General features: G+C 40.0%; 1 protein-coding gene across 9 annotated transcripts in view; it reads right to left on the bottom strand.

Moving 5' to 3' along the window:
- The window catches only part of mtmr4 (myotubularin related protein 4), a 69,796-nt gene that overhangs the window by 43,964 nt on the left and 2,260 nt on the right, over positions 1-23,572 (bottom strand). For 2 of the 9 annotated variants that reach the window (XM_053617693.1, XM_053617696.1), the window contains exon 2: positions 13,131-13,217. In XM_053617693.1, the coding sequence (XP_053473668.1) occupies positions 13,131-13,133 (3 nt within the window). In that variant the 5' untranslated portion in view covers positions 13,134-13,217. The other 7 variants (XM_053617692.1, XM_053617694.1, XM_053617691.1 and 4 more) reach the window with 7 other exon arrangements.

The following is a 23,572-nucleotide window of genomic DNA, read 5'->3' on the forward strand; positions in this document are numbered from 1 at the left end:
GTAACACACTCGGAAGAAAGTGCTATCCACCGCCTTGCATATTCATGAGCCCACAGAAGGCCACGATTGGCTAGTGCTGCGGTGATCGACAGGGTAGGGAGAGTAACACCATCCGTCCCAACCAGAGAGCAGAGCCAATTTTACGGTCTTGGACTCCTGGCTAGGTCACAGTCAAGATTGGAACTGGTCATCTCCAGGCGCTTTTCTGTTGCGCCACTGGGGACTGGAAAGCACATTTTTATACAAAACACAATCTTCAGGGGTGCAAAAGAATAGTGTTCGCCTGATCATTCGGACAATGATGCTCAGAGATGCCACAACCTTTGGGTTGTTCAGTCTGTAAAATTTGAAAGTCAGTAAATATACTTATACTTTACAATAAATAAATAAATTAATTAATGAATAAAATAAAAATGATGCCACAGCCGTCCGTGGCAGGAGCCAAGGAAGCAAAATCGAGCATGACAGGGATGATGTCTCTCTCTCCCATGTCAATCACAGCGACACTAACCAATCATGGGCATCTGTGAGGTCATGCATGAGGAAGAGGGCAGACAGCGTTTTCTCGGAGATGCGTTGCCAGGCCCTGTAAACAGCAGACAAGATGCTATAATCTGGCAACTTGAATAAACAAGTAAAGCAGGGGGTCTGGGTCAATGTAAAACTACCTCTAGAAAGCACCAGAAAACTGGAACTGTGGTACTTGACATGTGGCGCAGCAGCCAGTGGAAATGGTTTACAAAAGGCTCCAGGTTCCTGCTGAAGAACGAATGACAGGGGCTGGCAGCACTGCTTCTTGTTGCAACATGCTACACCACACACAGGAACAGAAAATATATCGAACACTTAAGATCTCAGGCAGTGTGTCGTGTTGCCACCTTAAAGCTTCAGGGTCCTGGATTTGATCCGGAGCTCAGGTTCCTGTCTGTGCAGAGCTTCACATGTTCTCTCAGAGCCTGTGTGGGTTTCCACCAGGTTCTCACACACAAACAGCAGATAGGCAATTTGATGACTCTGGATTTCCTGATGGCAGGCTAGCGCCTTGCATGGCGAATGAGAAACCGTGTAAAGCAAGCACTTTGTAGAACTGCTAAGGTTAAAAGGCGCTACACAAGTGCAGACCATTTACCATTTAAATTTCCTCTTGGTGTGAATGTGTGTGGAGGGAGCAGAGTGAATTCTGGTATTTATGATTTGGGCTGGATTTTAAACAAACAAACAAACAAATGCCTTTATTGTCGCCTTGCAACATCTTTGCCTCAGCAGTTCCACATGAATTCACACCTCTGTTCGGCAAGGTCACATCACTCTCGTAACATAAGTGGTGTGAATCACACTCGGTGTTCAAATACACCAGAACTTCCCTGTTTCAAGGAGAACTGATGAAGAAGCCCTTTGGGTAAATGTCAAAACTTTTTCAAGATTAAGACAAAATCCAGTTTAACAAAACCAGCTGACATGCACGTCAGCGTCACCGAGTCCCATATGCTGGCTCAGCTCAGTGCTTCCCACTCACCGGGCAGCTCTGGACACTGTGCCAGCTCATATGAGCCGCCATAGGAGTTATAACACATACACAGCTCATAATTATGCATGTGAAAGAAAGCAGATATTTGATAAGGAAGCCACACGCGCGCACACACACACGCATGTGGAAGAAAGCTGATACTTGATAAGGAAGCCACACACACACACACACACACACACACACACACACACACACACACACACACCTTGTGTTGCTGGTCTGATTGGTTTAGCTGAACAGTGTAAGAGCATCAGAGATGGAAAAAGAGTCATTTAGTGCTCCCTCTGAGTCAAACACTCATTACTGATCATCTAAAAACAGCAACACGTCTCCATCTCAGCAACCTGGAGCTACAGAGACAACACAGGGGCCAAGGCCACCACCCTCAAAACACCACACTACTGCCATAAATGGACACACACATGCATACTCCATGTATGATGATTAGATGGCTATACTGCAGTAGAGGCGTTTTCTTTTTTTTTTGGGCCGAGTTTTAACATGGACGTTAAAGGAATAGTGTAGAAATAAAGTCAACAGGATCCGAGTGTCTAAGCATATGAAGACACAAAAAGAAAGAAAGCCAGACAACATGGGGGGGGGGGGTGATGATAAAGAAGCAAGACAGAAAAGCACAATCACAAAGAATCACAGACAGAACGTAAGAAAGAAAAGAAACAATCACAAAATCAGACATAGAGAAAGAGCAACACAATTCTTTACATCTCACAGCTTCAGTGAAGAACTCTGGAAGCAAACATCTCACATCATTACATAAAAGCATGTGTGTGTGTGTGTGTGTGTGTGTGTGTACACCAAGTAAATAAGAGAGTGTGAAAGAGAAAGCTCATTTTGATTTTTGCACTTCACCAAGGTTATACTTTTGTTTTTTCCCCTGTTCATGAAATCTGATTGCTGTTCTGATCTGGATCATGTTCAAATGCACTTCAGAAATCCATCACAAACCATCCACAGACACAAACTGGATTAAAATACCACGCATGCGTAAATCGAAACTCGGCTGTCTCATCCGAGTCTCCTAAGAGACCGCAACAAACACACACCTCGCTCGACAAAACTTCTACATGTCTCAGAGTTCTAACCAACAGATCACAAATTTCAGGCATGTTTCCAAAAGTCAGCCGTGTAACTCATTATTCTCTACATTTATTTCAATCTTTTTACCCACATGGCAACGTTTCCAAGTATCTTCCAAGTATTAATCATTTCATTCAGATCACATCAATTTAAAATCTTCATTTCATCCTGCTCTCGCTCTCTGCGTCTGCGGTTTTACACTCATCTCCGCTCACCTTCACTTCTCAACCCTCCTTCCAAACCCTCGAGACCCCATCAGCCAATCAGAGTGAGTGTACAGGCCATGGAGCGGTGTCCAGAGATCAAGAGGTCACCTGTAGATGCTGAACTGAGCCACTGCTTGGATCTGAGAGCTGCTTTCTCCTCCAGCTACCGGCCCCAACTCATCATTTCATCCTCCAGAAACACATGAGCATGGGGTTATGAGGTTTAGAGACACGGACAGGGACAGAGTGATGCGCAGACATGACTGAGGACTGAACTAGACTGGTAACAAAAAAAAAAGAAGAAAAAAAAAGGGAGGATCTTAGTAGATAGAGTGAAAGGACAGAAACTAATAATTGGATGATGTGCTGGAACAGGGCTGAGGGCCCAGGTACGACACAAAAAAAATAAAAGTAAAAAAATAAAATATAATTAAAAAAAAGGGGAGGGGGGATGATAAGAGTATGACTAAAGGAGTTAGAATCAGTCAATGCGCCAAAGAAAGAAAGAAAAACGAGAAAATAGAGACAGAGAAAAGGGAAAACAGAAAGAGAAAGTGAGAAAGAGAGAAACAGACAGAAAAGTGGAAACAGAGACAGAAAGAGATATAATTAGAAAGAGAAATAAAGACAGGGAAGGAGATGGAGAGAGAGAAAGGAAGAGTGAAATTAAGAAAGAGACAGAAAGACTGTAAATACTGTAAGAGCATAGTCATGTCCTTAAATCTTACGGAAATGAATTAAATGACAGAAGACAGAAAGACAGAGACAGACAGAAGAGGAGAGACAGACAGAAGGAAAGAGGCAAAGAAAAGAAAAAGAAAGAAAGAAAGAACAAAACAAAAAGAGAACGAATGAAGGAAAGAAAGCATGACAGAAAGAGTTGGGTTATTTTGGCAGGGTTTAGAGGATGGAATATGATGGAGAATTTTGTGCCATTTACTAAAAGGACAAAAGAAATCTCAGAACTTTCCTCTTTCTGTAACTTCACATTAATGTTTATAGACTAAAGCACAGAGAGCATGTCCATGTCCCTCAGACAACACCGCTCACTGCTGCTTACACACACACACACACACACACACACACACACACACACACACACACACACGATTGTTTAGATTTGATTATTGTTTAGACTGAGTGTGTGTGCGTTTCTGTCCCTCTCAGCACAGGATGCTCAGTTACTCCAGTTAGCACGGTGAGCTCACGTGGCACGCCATCTTTATTAGTGTTCACCACACACACACACACACACACACACACACACACACACACACACATACACACAGCACTTACGAAGCAGTTGAGCATGGAGCAGGAGACACGGCTGACCCGGCTCATGGCGAGAGGGTGCAGGGCTCGGTCGCCCCAGAGACACACACTCGCAGGAGCAGCGCTATCGGAAAAACCATCCTTCCTCCTCCGGCTGCTCTGGAGCCTTTCTCCTCGCTCTCTCATACATACGCGGTGCAGACACACCCCAGCCACCCTTTGCCTTCTCCACACACACACACACACACACACACACACACACACACACACACACACACACACACACACACACACTGCTGGTCAGGAGAGCAGGAAAGGTGCCATTAAAAGAGCAAAAAAAAAAAAAAAAAACCAAAAAAAAAAAAAATTGCACGTACACACGTCTTAATCCTGTTGACCCTGATGCTCGAAAATATGACAACGCACAATTTCTGTGGCAAAGGATGACAGCAGGATGAGTGCGGAAGAGGAGAGAAGCGGCGGCAGGTGGACTGAAGATGGAGAGCGACAGAGAGGCAGCAAGCGAAAGGAAACAGGGTATTGCCTGATGCTAAGCTCCACCCCCAACTCATCCTCTTCACTCACGTGCATCTCTCCTGCTCCTCCCTCGGCCCCCCCCCCCCTTCACCCTTCACCGAGATTTCATCTGCTCTAGTCTGCTACCTCAGCAACAGCAGGCAGCATGTGTACACACACACACACAAACACACACACACACACACACACACACACACACACACACACACACACACACACACACACTTATCTTGAGGACAATCCTTATCTGAACTGAAATGTGTGCTGCTCACTTTCAACAATGACCACTAATCGTCCTCTTTCATAATTACCTTTTTTACACACACACACACACACACACACACACACAGAGTAGTGGAGGAGAGATGCACTCTCCTTCGTGCTGCATGGCTGAAGGAGGAGGAAGGGCAATGCATCGGCATACAGTCACGACAGTCGAGGGAGGTAGAGAAACAAAGGGAAAGCAGGATGAGAGAGAGCGGAAGTGAAAGAGGGCGCCAGTGAGCATGTAGAGTGCACCAATGACACAGCAATCTCCAAAGGCCCCCCCCCTATTTAATTCACTCTCTCACGCACAAGTAGTCTGCAGCGTTTACGGCGCTAGAATGCGCTGTTACTCGCGTTCCTCTCTGGGGACACGCTGTACCAGCCGAATGCCTAAGCATCTGTCCGTGCTGATCGTGACCTGGTGTACTTTACCTGTGTCGCAGCAGTCATTCTCTGCAGTGACGTAATACTCGCACTCTCTCTCACACACACACACACACACACACACACACACACACACACACCGCTGTGCATCTTTGTAAAATCAGCTGGGGTCTCTATCTCAGATATCTGTAAAGTCACGATTCACGATATCTGTGAGTCACGCTTCAGTGAGATCTTGATCGAGTGCCAGTTCCAAACTGATCCATATGCATACTCCGTGCACTTTGCTTCTTCTAGAACTCAGTTAAAGACCTTGTATGGTAGCACTATGTGTATAGTTCTCTACTCGATATATCGCTTTGCTTGTATTTCCTCATTCGTAAGTCGCGTCGGATAAAAGCGTCTGCTAAATGAATAGATGTAAATGTAACGTAAATGAGAACTGGATGAAAAAAAACTCTAGACAGACAAATTTCACTGTTCGACTGCATTTTACCTCACGAGCAGAAGGTGGGATTTTGTTTAACAACACCTGAGTTAACTGTTAACTTGTGGAAGGTTTAAACAAGAAAAAAAATTCATTAATAAAAATAGCCAACATGGCGGCTGTAGTATGTTCGGATTGTATTCATACTTCACATATATACTGAGCAGGATGTACTGCGTCAATGGCTGTGCAGCAGGTACAGTCACACTACATGATTTCGGACGCACGGCAGGACCAGGAATTTATATAGGAAACTTTATTTTAAATTAAAAAGTAAAAAAACATGAACACTAGTAATTAATTTAAATTTTATTTCAACACTTCAACAAAAATGTTCCTTTGTGTGCAGCAGAAGCAAAAAGTTCCTGTTAGCATACCAACACCATCTACTGCAAAGATTTGTGGGGGGGGGGGGGGGGGGGGGGGAACAAGTCATATACCAAAGTGCAAAAGTTTAACACAAAATACAAACAAACAACCAACCAACAACAACAACAACAACAACAACAAAACATTTAAATGATTCAAAAAGACTTCATTGATTTGGACGAGCAACTGTTCTCCCTGTTGTTGAGGATGCTGGATTTCCGAGGCTAATAATAGCATACTGAGCTTCATTACAATGCAATTACAGATCACATTAAATCATTTTTTTCAGCCAAGTGTGTCCTGAATTTTGGTCTCAGTCAGGAATTTTCAGTTCAGTGCATCACTAATAAATCACGAATAGTGAATGATCAGACGTGTGAGTGGGGGAACGTTATGGTTCTTACGCTCTCTCACACACAGTCACTGAGCTACTCCTGATATGGCCCCCTGTTTGAGGTTATTTTAGGAAAGGAGGACACCCTGAATTCTACTCCACTCAACACAAACATGTTTCTTCACATGGCAGAAGAGACGAGACAGCTCAACGACACCAGACACGAAATGCATCATAACTAGGGCTGCAAAAAAAAAAAAAAAAAAAAACCCAAAAAAACTTTTAATGGACAATTGATTAATCGCCTTATAAGACAGAACACCGGTAAAAAAGTATTTGGAATTTTTGTTTATCGTCACAATAATTTAATGCTAAACAAAACCTTTTTGTTGCTTTACCGGTTCTCCTCTATGAATAATCGAATGTTCATTTATATATCTCTGTTATACACTATATGGACAAACGTTTGTGGACAGCTGACCATCACACCCATGTGTTCCCCCCCCCCCCAAATTGTACAGAATTCCCTTCACTGGAACCCAAACTGGAGGCCCAAACCTTTGAAACATCAAATATGGCTGGGTTACTCCAGCACTGATGACTGGGTGAGAAAGCCCATCAGCTTAGGGCCAGAGTGCTCAGCTCATTCTTGAGCCGGTTTAACATTTCTTCATTCCTTGGTGCAAAACAACATCCTAATCAAGTAAGAATGTCGAGATTACAAATCAGAAACATGTTTGTAGCAGCGTCTGGAGCACAAAGTGCCATTGGATCGAAGGGAAGAAGTTGGCGTGGCAGACATAACATTATAAAATAATAAGACAGCAACAAATGTTTGGAAAAACAAGATGACGTAATGGAGGGAGGGCTGTGTGCTCCTCTTCTGATTACATCATGCTGCTTTTCTTCACATCACTTGCATTCATATTTTCTTTGCCCAAAGTTTCAAAAAAGTTTGCTTAAGATTTAGAAAATGTTTGGATGAAAACAACCCTACTGAGAATGGAAAAAAAAAAAAAAAAAGACAGGAAAGCAAAAGAATCGTACAGTATTAAAGCTTGAATACAGATTATACAGGAAGGTATCCAGTCCAAATATCTGCATAAAATTCAAGAATCCTCCAGCACAGCCACTTACTTTTCCCATAATCCTGCCCACCAGCTCCAGTCTGGAAAAATGGCACCAGAAATCATGTGCTGTGCATAAAAACATGACATGAAAATGTCTGAGAAGCCAGAATTTAAATGCAATTAAATGGGCAGAATGCCATGGAAAGCCCCTTTGTAACCAAGATCAACATTTCACCCCGATTTCAAAAATTAATTTTCATAAAAACTTTCATAGTTACTTGAATTCCATGAGGCTGCCAGTTAAAAAGGTGCAATAGTCGATTTAAAAAAAAAACCAAAACAAAACAAACAAACAAAAAAATCTTACTTGTACAAATAAACTGCTAGATGTTTAGAAAATAATTTTAAGAATATATTGGTTTAAGCCATGACCTCAGCACAAGTGCACTAAAAAGCTGAGAAAACCCTCTTGGAAAACTACATTTCAGTCCAGAGTGCTTATTTGTGATCACATGGGCCTTTTGTCAATCATTTTACAGGCACACTATATCCTAGGTGCAGGGGCAGGGAAATTATTCAAAATGTCAAACCCAATCTACATAAAGGTTAGGAGACCTAATCTTGATTTTATTATTAAAATGTTACTAATCTTTCCAAATGCATCTTTAACAATAATAATGATCTCAGCTGGAAGTGGAAATGTTTAGCTCGCATTTCTGAGAGTCATTAATCAGACCTAACCTGGGGCAAAGACACAGTAAAGCAATTCATATGTGAATAAAATGAATTAAGATTATGAAGTATTTGGAACAGTTTACATTTAACTTTGGTTTGAGCATTGATGCAGCATCTTTCAAGAGAGAATGAATCAATGATTTATTCCCCCCTGCCCCTCCCCCCATGACCTGATATATCAAATATACCATCAAATCAGAAAATCGACTATATGCTAACAATTCCAAAGATCACAGACTTACCCGTTCAACATTATAACAATGTAGCATTCCACTCACTTAACGAGTCTGTCTGAGATTCAGCAAACTTGTGTAACATTCAAGTAATGTCTCTGCTCTCAGGAAATGATGGAAAAATGTCTCACTTTACCAGCCACATGTATTACAGTTACCTGATACCCGCAGTAGCTTTTCAGATTTTGGCTTGGCCCATCTACTCTACACTGACACATTATTCAACTAGACAAGCCCTCATCTGCAATAACTTCATTCTAAGGTTAAAGTCCTGCTCTTTCGGCACGCGATACTGCCACAGCTGCCCTCGCCAAGGCCTCGTCAGATCAGCATTCGCCATGCCAAACCAACTAAACTGCAACTGTAACCTTCTATTAGATCTTGGTAGTGATTTTTTTTAAACAGTAGCCTAACTTGTCAAAAAATAGCATAACTAAGATGAAGATGCAAATCAAGACTCAAAGACTAACCAGTATTTCATCCTGGTATTTTATAATGAGAAAAGTCTAGAAATGTAATTAAGCTTTTTTTAGTACTTAAAAGGGAAACAAATGAGTTTATAAATTATTACTTTGTTCTATGGTTTCTAATATAGCATATTGTGTTTGATAAAACGTCACCAAGTTGTTCACTTACATTTTGGCCATGCTTTGTTTTTTTCTGTGATTACGTTTACATATACATCAATATTGTGATATTAATTGTAATTTGGTGATATTCTAATTAGTATTGAGTCATGTAAATGCTGCAATTTGATTGCCCGATTCAGATTAAGACGATATTTTGATTCCCACCCCTGGAATAGGCCCATTTTAATTGGAGATTTGTTGCATGTTAAACTTCTTGAGAAAACCCACTGAAAGTAGATAAACGCATGCTCAGTCTGCAAGGAATTGTGGGTACTGAAAGATGCTTAACTATAGGCTAGATATTTAGGGATGGAAACTCAGGCGTACTTACAAACACCATGTATACAGGAATATTCAGATGCCTGTACGCATATAAACATCATATTCAGAATATGGCTGCAACACGAATACAGACCTTAAATAGAATTTGGCGTGCATGTAAACAGTCACAGAAAATATAATACTCAGTCTGGCTCACATTTTGTGTCAGGTTTGACCTTGCCATGACTGTGTGTAGTAGCTGAACAGATATATGGCGGCTTAGTGCCAGACTTTATTTCACTTGTTTTCCATCAGTGCTTCCATATACCTGATTCTGAACAGATCATCCACCGTCTGTGTGTATTAATTAAAAATTTCCCCCATTTCATTGGTTAAGCCTACTTGCCCACTAGATAACTATAAACTATGGTCTCAGGTGACCGAGCTACTCATTGGTCCACCTCGGTTAAATTATAAAATACTCCGCTCCTCTGAAGTTTATATCAGGTGAAGGTTGCTGTACTCATCAAGCCTGGACTAAAGTCTAGTCAACAGACCTATCTCAACTTCCACTCATAGCACAGAAAGGCCTCATATGATACTTCTTGTACCATGGTATCAACTTAATTTTAGATCTGAGCTTAGAACTAAAGCAGTAACTGCTGATCTGCAGGAGAGCTGCAGTGGCTGCTTTGTTTATTGAATGTGCCAAGTGCTTAATGATCGTTCTGGCGGCTCACTCAGCTTTATAAACAACAAAGTAATTACTCATACAAGTGTAAAATAAAACCCCTGGCCAGCAGCTGCTCTGGTACTTGGGTACTACACTTAGGTCCACACACTTCTTTCCAAGTGTGTGTACTCAGTCAAAAGTAATCTGCCATCAACTGATTATTTAATCAACATAAATCAATCAAAAAACATAATACAAAAAAAAAAAAAGAATCTAAATGATACTTAAACACATTTTTTAAATCAAATGATTTTTTTTTTTTTTTTTTTTTTTTTAAAAGACTGCAATCTAGGCAGTAAAATGTATTCAGCAAAAGAGATTTTTCTGAAGACCACAAGAGGGCATCAAACTGTGTACAGATTCAGTGTTATAGGTAAAGTCCATGAACTACAGGAATATAATGGGTTGTTTTGGTAACAGCTTTGTAAACAGCTGTACTGTTTAGAAAAGGGATTATAATTAATTGTTTGATGACTTTAAAACAACTACAAGGTTAGTACTGATGAAAATATCATAACTGTTCTATCTGACCTGTTCATACTTGTATCTTAAATGTTTAACAACAGTTCAATTAAAGCACTATAAAACAATCATCTAAAGTAGAATTAAAGTATAACTACCTACAGAAGATAAATAACAATATACACTAAAGAACATTTTTAAGTAAGCTATTTTCCCTTTAGGACCAAACTGACTTCTCCACCACACACTTCCTCCTGTAGAGGTTGCAGTGCCATGTCATATTACACACAAAGTCGCTCATCAAGAACAGAGACATGGACGTTATTAGTTTCAAACCGGCAAAGAATTTGAAATGTTAGTAAAGCACTATTAAAGATGATAAAATATCTTACACATTTTAGTTAAGTATAATCACATTTATTACGAATCATGCAAGTGAAAATGAAAGTACAGAGTGTTATCTAAATTTTTCACACTGGTGGGGAGGAGGAAGAGGAGGTGTTGCTTGATGGCCTTTCCTCTCATTGTACACCCACACATGGACTTCCTAAAACTTCCTAAACATCTTCTACCTACCCTATGGCTGATTTTATGAGCCCCTCGCATCCATCCAAAAGAAAGAGAACAATAAGAATCATGAGAGATTACTGGAAGTAAAGCCGGGTCAAACTGCACCTCTAGTGTCCTAGTCATAATCATGATAAAATCTGAGGGAAAACACAAGGACGTACATCATAAATGAACAGGAAAATCAGTGCACAGTCCTTATAGCCAGAGGTGTTTGGGCTGTTTTCCTGTAATACCCAAAATATCACTTCCTGTCTTCATGAAGTCCTGCATTGGAAAACTGAGTTCCTAATCCATGTGTGTAAACATGTAAATAGACTCTGTCTTAGTTCAAGCACATGGTAGGAAGGAAGAATTCAATATACTGAATGTCCCCATTACGTGCCATCTCACATGATCTCAGACACTGCAGTTTCACTTGCGCTTTGACCAGGAAACAGTCGGCAGAGATCTCTGAACACAAAACATTACAGGCTTGTTTGCTTGCAATTCAAGTGAGAAAAACTAATCCCAGGTTACATGATACACCGAGCATTCAAATCTGCATTCTCTTTATACAGATACTCTATGAGTAAGTAAAGGTCTGTTTCAAGGGGGAATGTGCAAGCCTAAAACCTCAAATCAAGACAGATAAACAAACATGCTTTTCTCCAAAACTGACACACATACCTGCTCAGGCTAAAGTTTTCTTTAAACCAAAGCTGGACTTCATGTGCAATACTCTCAGAGACAGACAGGTAAGGAACACATCTTGGTTTATACCATGACAACAAACAAGTGTCCATATGCACCCTATGCAAAAGGGCCTTAACACACACACACACACACACACACACACACACACACACAGCCGCGTCAGCCATAATTACAACCCATTTCACTTAAAAATACATGACTTGAAAAAGGCGAGAGAATAAAAAGTGTATGCGTTTACACGGATATCTATAGCTTTCAGGCCTTTTGCACACAAGTAGGACTTTATTTAGTTATAATTTGCTGCCATATCAGCAGCAATGGCTATATTCATGACTAAATTGAAATGCATTGTTTACAATAATTGTCTTAAAAAGACAAAAAAAAAAAAATGCATACATACACTTTTTGATTAATAAAATGTAAATCCATTTTGTACTGACCAGTCATACGTTTTATTTACATATTTGTATCTCAATTACATTCATATTTTTTGCCTTTATAACAAAAACATCTACATATAGGCTACGGAATATATTAGACCCCATAACACTTACAATACAGTTCATATTAATGCTAAAGAGTTACTGAAAGTATACTTCCTTAGGGCACTCCTGAATCTTGTACATGCAAGTCAGATAGCACGTTTCTTACTCCAACACGAAAAAACTCTACTGGATATAAAATTGGAAATAAAGACGGGCCCTGGTCCTTCTAACCTCCAGTCTATGTGAATTCAAGCCAAAGTATTGTGTTGGATCAGAGTCAGTCGCAGCATACACATTCCTCAAATACCAGGCTCTCGTTCTCCCAAGACACGGGTTGCAAGTTATGACAAAGTCGCCCCGTTTGTCACCCCTTACGATGAGCAAGGTGGTGCTAGAGACCTGTTCCACCCCGGGGCCCCATGGGAGCACATAAGTAGGAAAGGAAACTAGACAAAAACCCCCAACTGCATCACAGACAAGGTCACATTTTCCAGAGATTAAAACAGAAGTGTGAACAGTCAGCATGACTTGGTTTGATGTTAGCAATAATCTGTCTCCAATGTAGTAACACCCCACGTGTTTTACTCAGAAATGTACGTTCTACTCGTGTGCCCAAGTGCACGCACAAGAACATGTTCGTACAGGGACGCTCTCATTACAAACCCAAACAATAACCATTGCCCTCAGCACATATTCGCCATGGACATGAGATACTGGTTGTGGGTCTTCCTGGAACACCCCCACACATAACACATGTAAACATAAACACACTCCTACCATGTTGTCGACAGATGTGTTAAGCGGGTCTCGACTCTGGCTCCTCCAGCGCTCCTGCTTTCTCTTCCTGTGGTTCTATGTGGGCTCCTGTTGAAACAGAAAACAAAAGTCAGTCCCAGCCAATACACACACACAAGCAGAGTTTTTCATGAAGAGGATTTTAAAACAGTAAAATCAAACAACTCTAATCTGGATGACTAAAACAAAAGCCCTTTAGTATTATATGATTTACAAACTACTGTTTCTTCAAGTCCAAGGTTGGGATGAGTAAATCCAGATGACCTGGCGACAGACGCCGCCCAAACATCTCCAAGCCATCTCCACAAACGAATGAACAGACTGATGTACAAGCGTTGTGTTGGGGCGGGGGGTGGGGCGGTGGTGGGGGGGGGGGGGTTGCGGGGCGGAGCGACCTTGTATTTTTAGAAATGTGCAGTGTAAATGAATTATGAAGTATAAAAAGGTCATGAATCCAAATGTAATATTAAGCTCTAAATCCTGGGACACTGAAACAGTCCTAGTCTAGAAACACTGCACTAGACCAGTGGTTCTCGAACTGGGGGTCATGACCCCTGGGGGAAGGGGGTGTTTAAGGGGTTGTGAGATAGTTTTAAAAAATAAAGTTTCAGTATTTTCTCATTATAATAAATATTTTTCAACATTAAAAGTTAAGATTACAAATAAATATTTTCTGATTTCTAAAGACAGAAGTGATTTGAGTGTTTAAGAAAATATAATAATAATAATAATAATAATAATAATATTCCGTGACTCTAAGATATGACGTCACCGTGCGGCGACTGCTCACTAGTCATCAGCTCGCAAATGCACGTGGAAACCGCAAGCAACCACTGTTGAGAAAACGGTGGACAATCTGCCCGAGTCACCTGAACCGTGTACCTCTACTAAACACAAGAACAAGACCCTGTGTGATCCAGTGTAGCAATGAATGTACTGCTTCCACTTGGATCTGCATATTTGTGCGATCAGACTCCCCCCCCCCCCGCTGTTACATACACGTAAAATAAATACCGATCACATCTTGATGTTGAGGATGGTCTGCGTATCCACCATCAGGCCACAGATAAAAGCTTTTGTGCTCCGAAAAACGCTGTGCGTGTCAATCTGGATCTTGTCTGCTTCGGAGATGAACTCGCTTGTTAAACGGAGCAGGAATTGTGACTTACCATGTCAGAAAATGACCAGTTGGTCTAAATGATGCACACCACTCACACCTGACTAGGTGTAGAAGGTTGAAGTTGTGCAATTATCTCTACTGTATGATCTATTCTGAGCATGCTGACTGCTTGTCAGCATGTTTGAGTGTGTATCATGAGATAAAGACATGCACTTGGCAATACCTGGTGCTCCACACCGCCAACTCCACCTTGATCAAAACAACTTTAACGATGAGCTCTGATTTACAAGAAAGGGAAACTGAAAACTCCACAAGAGCCCAAGCCTCATGAGGCACTTACAAAGAACACTGCACAATTATATGCCTTGTTAAGAGCTCCACTGTTTCTGTTTTTCTGATCGGAGCCCAGCTGCGCTCTTCTACATGGGGATTTAAGCTAGATGAACCTGATCTGGAGTCAGTTCAAGACTCCAATACAGACCAGAGGAAGACCAAAACATTGCACAGAAATGTGGAGGACTTCCCCACAGAGACTCTCTCTTCCTCAAAAACGCACATAACCTTCTAATGAAGACATTTAAAAAAAAAAATTTTTAAATAAAAAAAATAAAACGTCAAGTCTGAAACCGACTTCAGAAGCAGAAATTTAGTCATTTGACCTTTTTTTTTTTTTTTTAAAAGATCTTTTTTAAAACTTTAAATGAGTTACTTTAACAGGGATTTAACAGCTAACAAATACTGACATGGGTCTAGACTTAGACAAGTTAATCAAGTTTCGTTTATGAATACCCACAAAAACAAAGCAAAAAATAATGTATAAACGTATTAAAGAAAATTTAAACGAATACCTGTTTCCAGAAACATCGACAAAACCCACTCGAGCTTTCACTCAGCGAGCGACTCGCTGCGAGAGCGTATATACGTGTGTACACTGAGCACGTGCGCATATCTGCTATGGAAAGCCAAATGGGTCCACACAATTGAAGAAGTAAACATACCAGCCTGGTTAAGTATGCGTTAGACGCCTAGCCTTATCGTAAACACGTCGTCAGATGAGTGTTCAGAGAGTGTGAATGATTTCCTCCACATAGACACTCAGTGAAATCTGCGCGCACCGGACAACACGTCAGATTTTTGGCTTTCCAGAAGCGGGGGGGTTTGGGCTGCGCGGACTACGTGACGGTCCCCCGCACGCGCTGTACCGCTTCAGGCTGAATCTGTATCCTCATACCACAAGCACAAACTAACATTCCTGCAAACTCATTCCCGCACCAACTCCCATCAGATTAGTTTCCAGGCTCAATACTTCACAAAGCTGCAGTTAGGACAGGGGAGACACGGTGCTCAATGATTAGCCCATTCATGACCAAGTAGATTAATTCAGGTGCCAGTCCATAGATTCACCAGGCCAGCTGTTTACACTGGAATAAAATTACATTTAAGGAAAAAAAAAAAAGGAGGGAACTTTTCATCAGCTGTGGCAAAGCTAGTAGCCTTTTAAACAATGCCAAAGGAAATGAAAACCCATTTCCTGACCATAGCAGAATCCCTAACCTTATACACAAAAATGCAACAAATTTCCTTTCTTACAAAAGGTCTCGGTGATGAGCAACCAACAGCTGAATGGTGATAACAGTTACCTTTAATCCTTAATGTTAATACTTTTTACTAAATAAATACTTATTTATTTATTTTTAAACAAAGCATGCCGCCACCACCAAGTCTAATCCTTCTTGTTACTGACCGTTTCCAGTACTGTATCCCTCAAATAGCCTTAAAAGACCCTTCAGACTAAAAGGGGGCTGTTGAAGAAAACCCATTTCAGATATTTGACCTTGCTGTGACCTTAACACTTTTCTAACCAGTTCACCTGCTGGTTACAATGATAATTCCATATTAATTCTACAAACAAAAAAAAACAAACATTCAACCAGTTGCTCTTGAGATAATCGTGCTAATGTGACAGACGCATGGACAAGCAGGAACCGTAATGCCTCCACTACATAGTAGAAAGTCCCAGTCTTAAGAAAATTTGACATTTGAAAGCTCTTGGCATTCGTTTTATTTGTCTTGCATTGCAGATCCCTTAGGTAGATAAATATCTGTAACCAAACATCCTTTACCACGATAAAACTCTAAAAGGCGAATGGTAAACACTATTTGAATACAAATTTACACAGGCCTGACAGGGTCAAATGCTAAAATCAAATATTAAATATGCAATAATAAACTGTAGAGAGAGCCTAGGTGTACAAGTGTTATTTTTTTGGCTTCTGCAGTAGAGAGACACACACACACACACGACTGACACACCCCCTCCAAACACACTCAGACTTCTACTCTGGTTGAAAATCCGTTTCACATTTTACACACACACTCATTTCAACCAGCAAACAAAATCGCAAACAAACAATTTCAGTACCTTCTTTGAGAGTAATTTCCTACCTGGGCAAAAAGTCACTGGTCAGACACGTAGTTATACTTCGACAGAAGAGTTTACCAAAGGAAAAGTTTGAGCAAACTTTACACACTTGCTCTAGTACTCAGCTTCCAAAGAGCCAGTGAGCGCACTCCTCCCCTGTCCACTCCCACTGATCTCACACACACACACACAATCTCTCTCTCTCTCTCTCTCTCTCTCTCTCTCGCGCTTGTTCTTTGTTTATTTCTTTTTCCACCCTCAGCTTCTCACCACCAGCCTCTCACCATGTCTGCACTGCTCTCACTACTGTTTGACAGAAGTATGGAACATGCTTCAAATGCTTTAAACAAGTCTAGACATTTTCAAGGTTATGATAGACAGTGCCCCTGTAAACACACAGAATGTAAAATGTTGAGGGAAGGGTTCATACAGTAGGAAAATAATTTTTAATACAAATTATTCAAATGAGGGGGAGATGGAAGAAAAAAGAAAGAAAGAAAAAAAAAAAAAGCATCCCACAAACAATCTTTGGGGTCCAAGCACTAATTCATAAGTAGACTTAATACTGAATGACTGCCACAGCACCACCTATTGATGTGTGTTCACCAGTCTCAGCAGACAACTCTTTCAACCCCACAAAACAATTTTCAATTTTGGCCACCATGAACTCAACTGCATGAAGTCATACAAATCAAAATGCCAGACCTCATCCAGAACCAAAAATCATCGTCTTTTCTGCTGCCATCACTACTTCTCTCTGAACAATTTTCATGAAAATATGTTAAAAGCTAGCCATGGCCAATGATAGCCATGTTTTTTTCCCCCTCAAAATAAAACCACAAGACCAGGAATGCAGAAATCTTAAAATCATTACCTACCCCATCAGGCAAGAAAGTGTCTCAGCAACTTCACAAAAAAAGTTAGTAAGTCATTAGCCAGTGTTTGGCTACGAGCTGTGAAGGTTTCTTTTCAAATCACACATACAAGAGTCTGGCTAGCATCTTTATTTTTTTACGCAAGGTTGTGCTAGCATGGGCGCTATATGACAGCTTAGTGCTGCACTTTATATTGCTTAGCTTTGTGAGTTTTTCCCTAACAAACCTGCATGGTCCTGATTCTCAAAAGGCCATGTTATTCATGCCAGCAAATTAATACATATAGTAAAAAGCTGACACGTGTGGTGCCACCTTAATTGTAAAGCGCATTTTTGTTAAACATGCATGCCAAAAGAAAAAAGGGGAAAAAAGCTTTTGTTTTGTGAAATTCTAAAGCAAGTAGTCTATAAACTACTGAGCCTACTTGTCCACCAAACAATTATAAAAAAATATATATAAACTAAAATAAATCAATGAATAGCCCAGACACAATATTCTTGTCCTGGAAGCCAGTGTTACTGATTTGTTAAAGGAGAAGAGAGAAAAGAAAACAAAAGAAAAAGAAAAAAAAGATTTTAAAAATATGTCAACTTAATCAGAAGAATCAGTTCATGAGAAACAGCTATTGGGACGCTATAGCACACCACTGTGGAATATTTGCATGCTATTGGGTGCAACCATTTAAATTGGTCCAATGATTAAGTGTACCAAGTTTTAACAGATTTGTTCATTGTTTGTAAAAGATACGGTCAGTTGAGTCAGTTACCATGAGCGACATCATTCCAGGCAAATGGTGCAGCATCTCTGCTTTATTTATTCTGAAAAATATTTTACTCTTCCGAAAGCTCTGCAAAATGTTGTACTTGTTTTTTGGCAAAATCAAAGTGGGTGGAGCTAAACATTTCACAGCTTTTGTCTCGATTGAGCCAAGGGATTTGCAGAAGCCCAGACCACTACCATTGTGGTACAAACTATTTCCTATATGCTTACAATGCATACAGGTGGCACTCTTATGAAAAGTTTTTCTATAGGTGGTGTTCTCTTTTCATGTCAGTTCAGGTTCACATTCCCTCAGTCAAACCCTCTACAGTACAAAGCAGGTTTGTGCATGCACGTCCTCACCTGACTGCACCCTGTATTGTACTGACAATAAATTGACCACATGCGCTCCTGACACAAACTCTTGCTGAGGCTTAGTTTACTCCACCTGTTACTCATTTGAGATCACAATTCAAGTTCTATACACACGCACACACACACCATCTCAAAAGGAAAGTAGCATTTTCTGACTCGAGTACCTACAAATGGAAAAAGCACATTACATTTTCTTATTTGCCCTTATCAAAACTTCAGGAGCTAACTAACGGACATAAAATGGTAAAGTACTCGGATCTCTAATGGTATTCCAAAGAAACCACAAAAAAACAGAACCAAACAAAACAAAAAAAAACCTTAGCTACAAGTAACCAAAACATGAACTGAAACATCCCGCTAAATTTGATCATCTGAATCTTGATAAAAAATTATAAAAGAATTTTTAAAAAATACTTTGTTAATTTAGAAACTAGAAGAAACAAACATTTGTACAAATTGATACATTATAAAAATTCAAAAGTACAAAACTAACATCAAATCAGCCGTTTAAAGAGTTTGTAATTGTTATTTTTGAAAATTGAATGGGAGGGGCGGGGCTAAGGAAGAGACGCTGCAATACTGACAATATCTCAGAAAAGAGTACAGTGACAATTTGTCACGATAAAGTCATACAGCCCCACCCTAATGAGCATATACATGCCCACCGTGTCAATACAGTAGCAATTAACTATATTTACAGAACAGTAACTAAAACTATTACATCCTATAGTCTTGTAAATTAGTGAGTAAATCTGATTTGTTTGTTTAAAGTGTACACGCCATCTATTTAAGAACTAAATCAGATCGGTCCTGGATCTAGTTTGTGTCCCAAATACAAGATCCAGCTGTTTCACCACTAGCACACAGCTACACGTGTTTGTATTTAGCTTAAACAGAAACAGTTTAAACAGCTTAAACCTTTCCCCACATGCTCCTCGTTAAATGAGCTCTAAACTGTAGGTCTATATTATATTATGAACATGAACTTTAGGAACTGCAGAAACAGAAGAAGAAAAGCGAACATAGTGACTGGGTCACTTCTTTCACTTCCCCATGCTAGATAGATAGATAAATAAATAAATACAAAGAGCAAGTTTCAATTCGGATCCCTTCAAACTTTGCGATGATGTTAAATAGTTAACTTTACTACTGAACCTTTTATCAGCCCTGGATCCTCTTCTGCATAGCGCAGGTTAGGTTTCAAAGTTCGAGCCACAACAAAATGCCAAAGTGCATCTATTAAATAAGCAGTAGTGTGGCTTATCATGCGAGAGATATGCAGGATGAGACCTCCCCACAGTCTAAACATATTTATGCCAGTGCACTGGACTGAAGTATTTAAACTATGCAGTACAAACACAGTTACAAAACAACTGCCACCACCCATGGCTGAGAGTTTGATAAAAAAATTGCGGTTTCATTTGCAGCAGACGTGACTGCATTTGCCTGGATGCTGCATGCATTACATTTGCACATCCATAGATTTGTAGAGTTCTGACATCAGGTGTATTCCAATCTCGATTATGATTTTGACTGCCCACGATTACACGAACATGATCGACATCGATATTGACGTTTAAAGTTCGTCCTCCGCTCATAGAAAACTCCGCTGCAGATCAAAATCAAGCGCTTTCTACACTTACAGCCAGTCACCACAGAGTGGCGCAGGGATGACGTCATTTTGTACGCCAAAACCTGGAAACGAGTTAGCATTTTTAGCCCTTCCAGTTCCATCCCAAAGTCAATGGTTTTTTTTAAACGGGATTTTGGTTAAATAAGTTGAAATAAGGTCTGTGGTGAACACAAGTTCAAAATATTTTCACATTTTATTCTATGACATAAAATACGCCAGTAAAGCCCCACTCATGATTTTTTTTTTTTTTTTTTTTTTTTTTAAACTTTTACATGTATTGAAAAAGGTCTACACTAACCATCTAGACTAACCGTCACGTAATGAGGGTTTAGGACAGATGCAAGTGCAGATAAGAGCTTTATTGAAGAGAGGCAGACAAATCCAAAACGTGAGACAATAGCGTGGTCAAAAACAGGCAAAAGGTCAGGTGATCGGCAAAACCATGATTAGCGAACCTGACACTTAGCAAACTGTTAACAAAGAACGCTGTTTATTTGAAGACCATGGTCAATTTCTGCCACCGAGTTCACTGTTTTCAGTTTCAGAGTGTTTTTTCTTCTCTCATTGTACATTTTTGTTTTTCTTAAAGTTACGTTCAATACTTTTGGCACAAATTTAATGCCATAGTTTTAGCCTTCACCTTCCCCCATTGGTAGCTGCTGCATGATGGGGGAGAGGAAAAAAAATAGGAAACTGGGGAGGAAAAAAAAACATTTATACAAAAGGGAATTAATAGGAGGAAGAAAAAAAAAAAAAAAAAAAAGTGTTGGTTGATCTTCGATATATAGTTCCGAAAACTGCAAGTTTCCAAACACTGAAGTATCTCTCTTTTGCGTGTATCTCAAGTAAAATTCTAGCATTTTGAAGTCTAGTAAACCTCAAAATGTGGAAAAAACCTGCATTTAAAGATTTAATTCTGACTACAACAGAAGCAGGAACATCGCAGACCTTTCGATAACCAGTATCTGATTACAAACAGAACTGATTCGGCTTATGTCCATTTCACACGTAGCTAGCCAACAACTTGATCAAAGTGTGACGTCCACCGTGTGAACATATCACACTCAGCTAGCACGGTTAACCTCCAAGCATAACATCTTTATGCAGACTGACTGTTTTTAACCGCCGTGCGTCAATCTGGCTCCTTACACAGCATGATGTTTGCAGGAAGATAGCCTAAGCAAGATTAAAAGGTCAATAAAATCATTTGTCCATCATTTGGGGGAAAAATATTGATGGTTTCGCATAGTACAGCACTAATTTAGAATCTTAAAACAAGCAAACAAACAAAAATTGCTGAGGATTGATATTAAACCGATTTCATCTACTGCTTACTGCACGTAAGTTCACCACAATCCATACTACACGTCACATTATTCAGGATTTTGAGATTTTACCATCACAGAAATGAACACAAAATCAAGGAAACTCTGCATTATTCACCAGAGCTTGCAATTTTTAAAAATTTCAACAAAACCATTTTCCACAGATTTTGGCCAAACAAGTCATGTGACATCATCACAACGCGCATTCGGTCGAAGTCCTCTTCGATTCGCATGCGTCGAACAGGAGTACAGCTAAAAGGTCTCATTTACCAACAAACATCACTGTGCAAAACGATTTCATGCAACTGCAAGTTTGCCAATTCAAGTAGTTTTCTGACCCCCCCCAAAAAAAAAACTTTTTTTTTTAAATGCATGAATTTTGTTCAAATAAAACAAACAAACAAAAAAACAACAACAGCGAAATCAATCAGAAAAAATTCATTCAGAAATCCTGGACAGAATAATTATGAGTGTTCTTTCCCTGAAAAGGAGTCGAAAGATATTTGCCCATGTTAAAAAAAATAAAAATCCCAAACACCACCACCACCACCACCACCAGGAAGCATATCTATTACAGGTTCTTATAAAATGGTACACACTTGGACCGATATGTCGCTACACCGTTTCCCTTGAAGATGGGCACGACTGATGATAGAGCTCCACTCAGATCACTTCATTCACATGATCGTTCAGGATAGTATGGGATACACAAATGATAATCTCTGGATTTTAGAAGGTCTCAAATAATGCTGTGTGTGTTTCACTGTCGGAAGGACAATGCCGATAACGCAAGCTAACATGCAAAACAACACACAAGTTCCGCTTTAACTCTCAAACATAACTGCATATGCTGGCAACTTTTGGAAAACACGCCTCCCAGTTTATGACACCTTTCTCCTCCGAGTGCGAGAGTGCAGACACGCTAAACCCAGACACACTACAGGTCCCATTAAAGCTGCTTAGGAAACTAATGGGTTTCTACTGCGTTTCATAAACCAGACAGCGTCTTAACTTTGTTGCCTCACAAGCACTTTATTCTCTTCAACAGAGTGCTAAGAGCAACAAACCAAAGCCTCTAACAACAGGTCACTTCTGATGCCAGCCCCATAAGCATCAGTCAGACATGGAGGACGAGAACAGCCACACGCAGCTATGTTATTACTATGGAGAGATACAAACATACCCTCATAGAGCATGCAGGCCCAAATTCAGAGCAAGTCATGTGGCTATTTAAAGTGGAGCCCTGACCTGTAACATGATCGTGGCACATCAATTAGGTATTTCAGCACAGGCAGCGGAGCTTGGCGGGTTCTGATGCTTTGGCAGAGTAAACGGGGGAACGAAATAGGTGCAAGAAGAAAAAAAAAAGGTAACAAATACAACCAGCAACAGTGTACCAAAAGGTCCAAATTTAAATGTATAGTATTAACAAATGGAAGACACATTTTATGCACAATGTAGTCATCAAATTTGGCAAAACAACTACTTTGACGACATGGTTTGTTCTTACAGCTCAACGTGAAGTCCTTTTTCTTTTTAAATTATTGAACAACTTAATCCTATTCGGTGGTTGAATGGAAGGTTATAATTAATAACTAAACCAAATTAACAAACCACATAAAAGTACACAAAAAACAACCAAATCTTTCCCATGAAACCCCAAACCTTTCAATTAAAGGGAGAGTCAAGTCTAATACCAAAAGGAATAGCTAATCAAGTTAGTTTTTTTTTTTTTTTTCACCATATTCCTCAGATTTCAGACCTTGTAGAAAAATCTATATTTCATTAAGAGCCTAGATTGGGATTTCTCTTACACTTCTTCTGTTAAAAGCTCTATATAAGTTAATCGAAACATGCTTTCATTCATTTATCATCAGTAAGCGCTTTATCCTGGGTAGGAAGCAGGATGCAAGCC

Source organism: Ictalurus furcatus, chromosome 28 (assembly GCF_023375685.1).
Source record: "Ictalurus furcatus strain D&B chromosome 28, Billie_1.0, whole genome shotgun sequence".
In the NCBI taxonomy this organism is placed as follows: domain Eukaryota; kingdom Metazoa; phylum Chordata; class Actinopteri; order Siluriformes; family Ictaluridae; genus Ictalurus; species Ictalurus furcatus.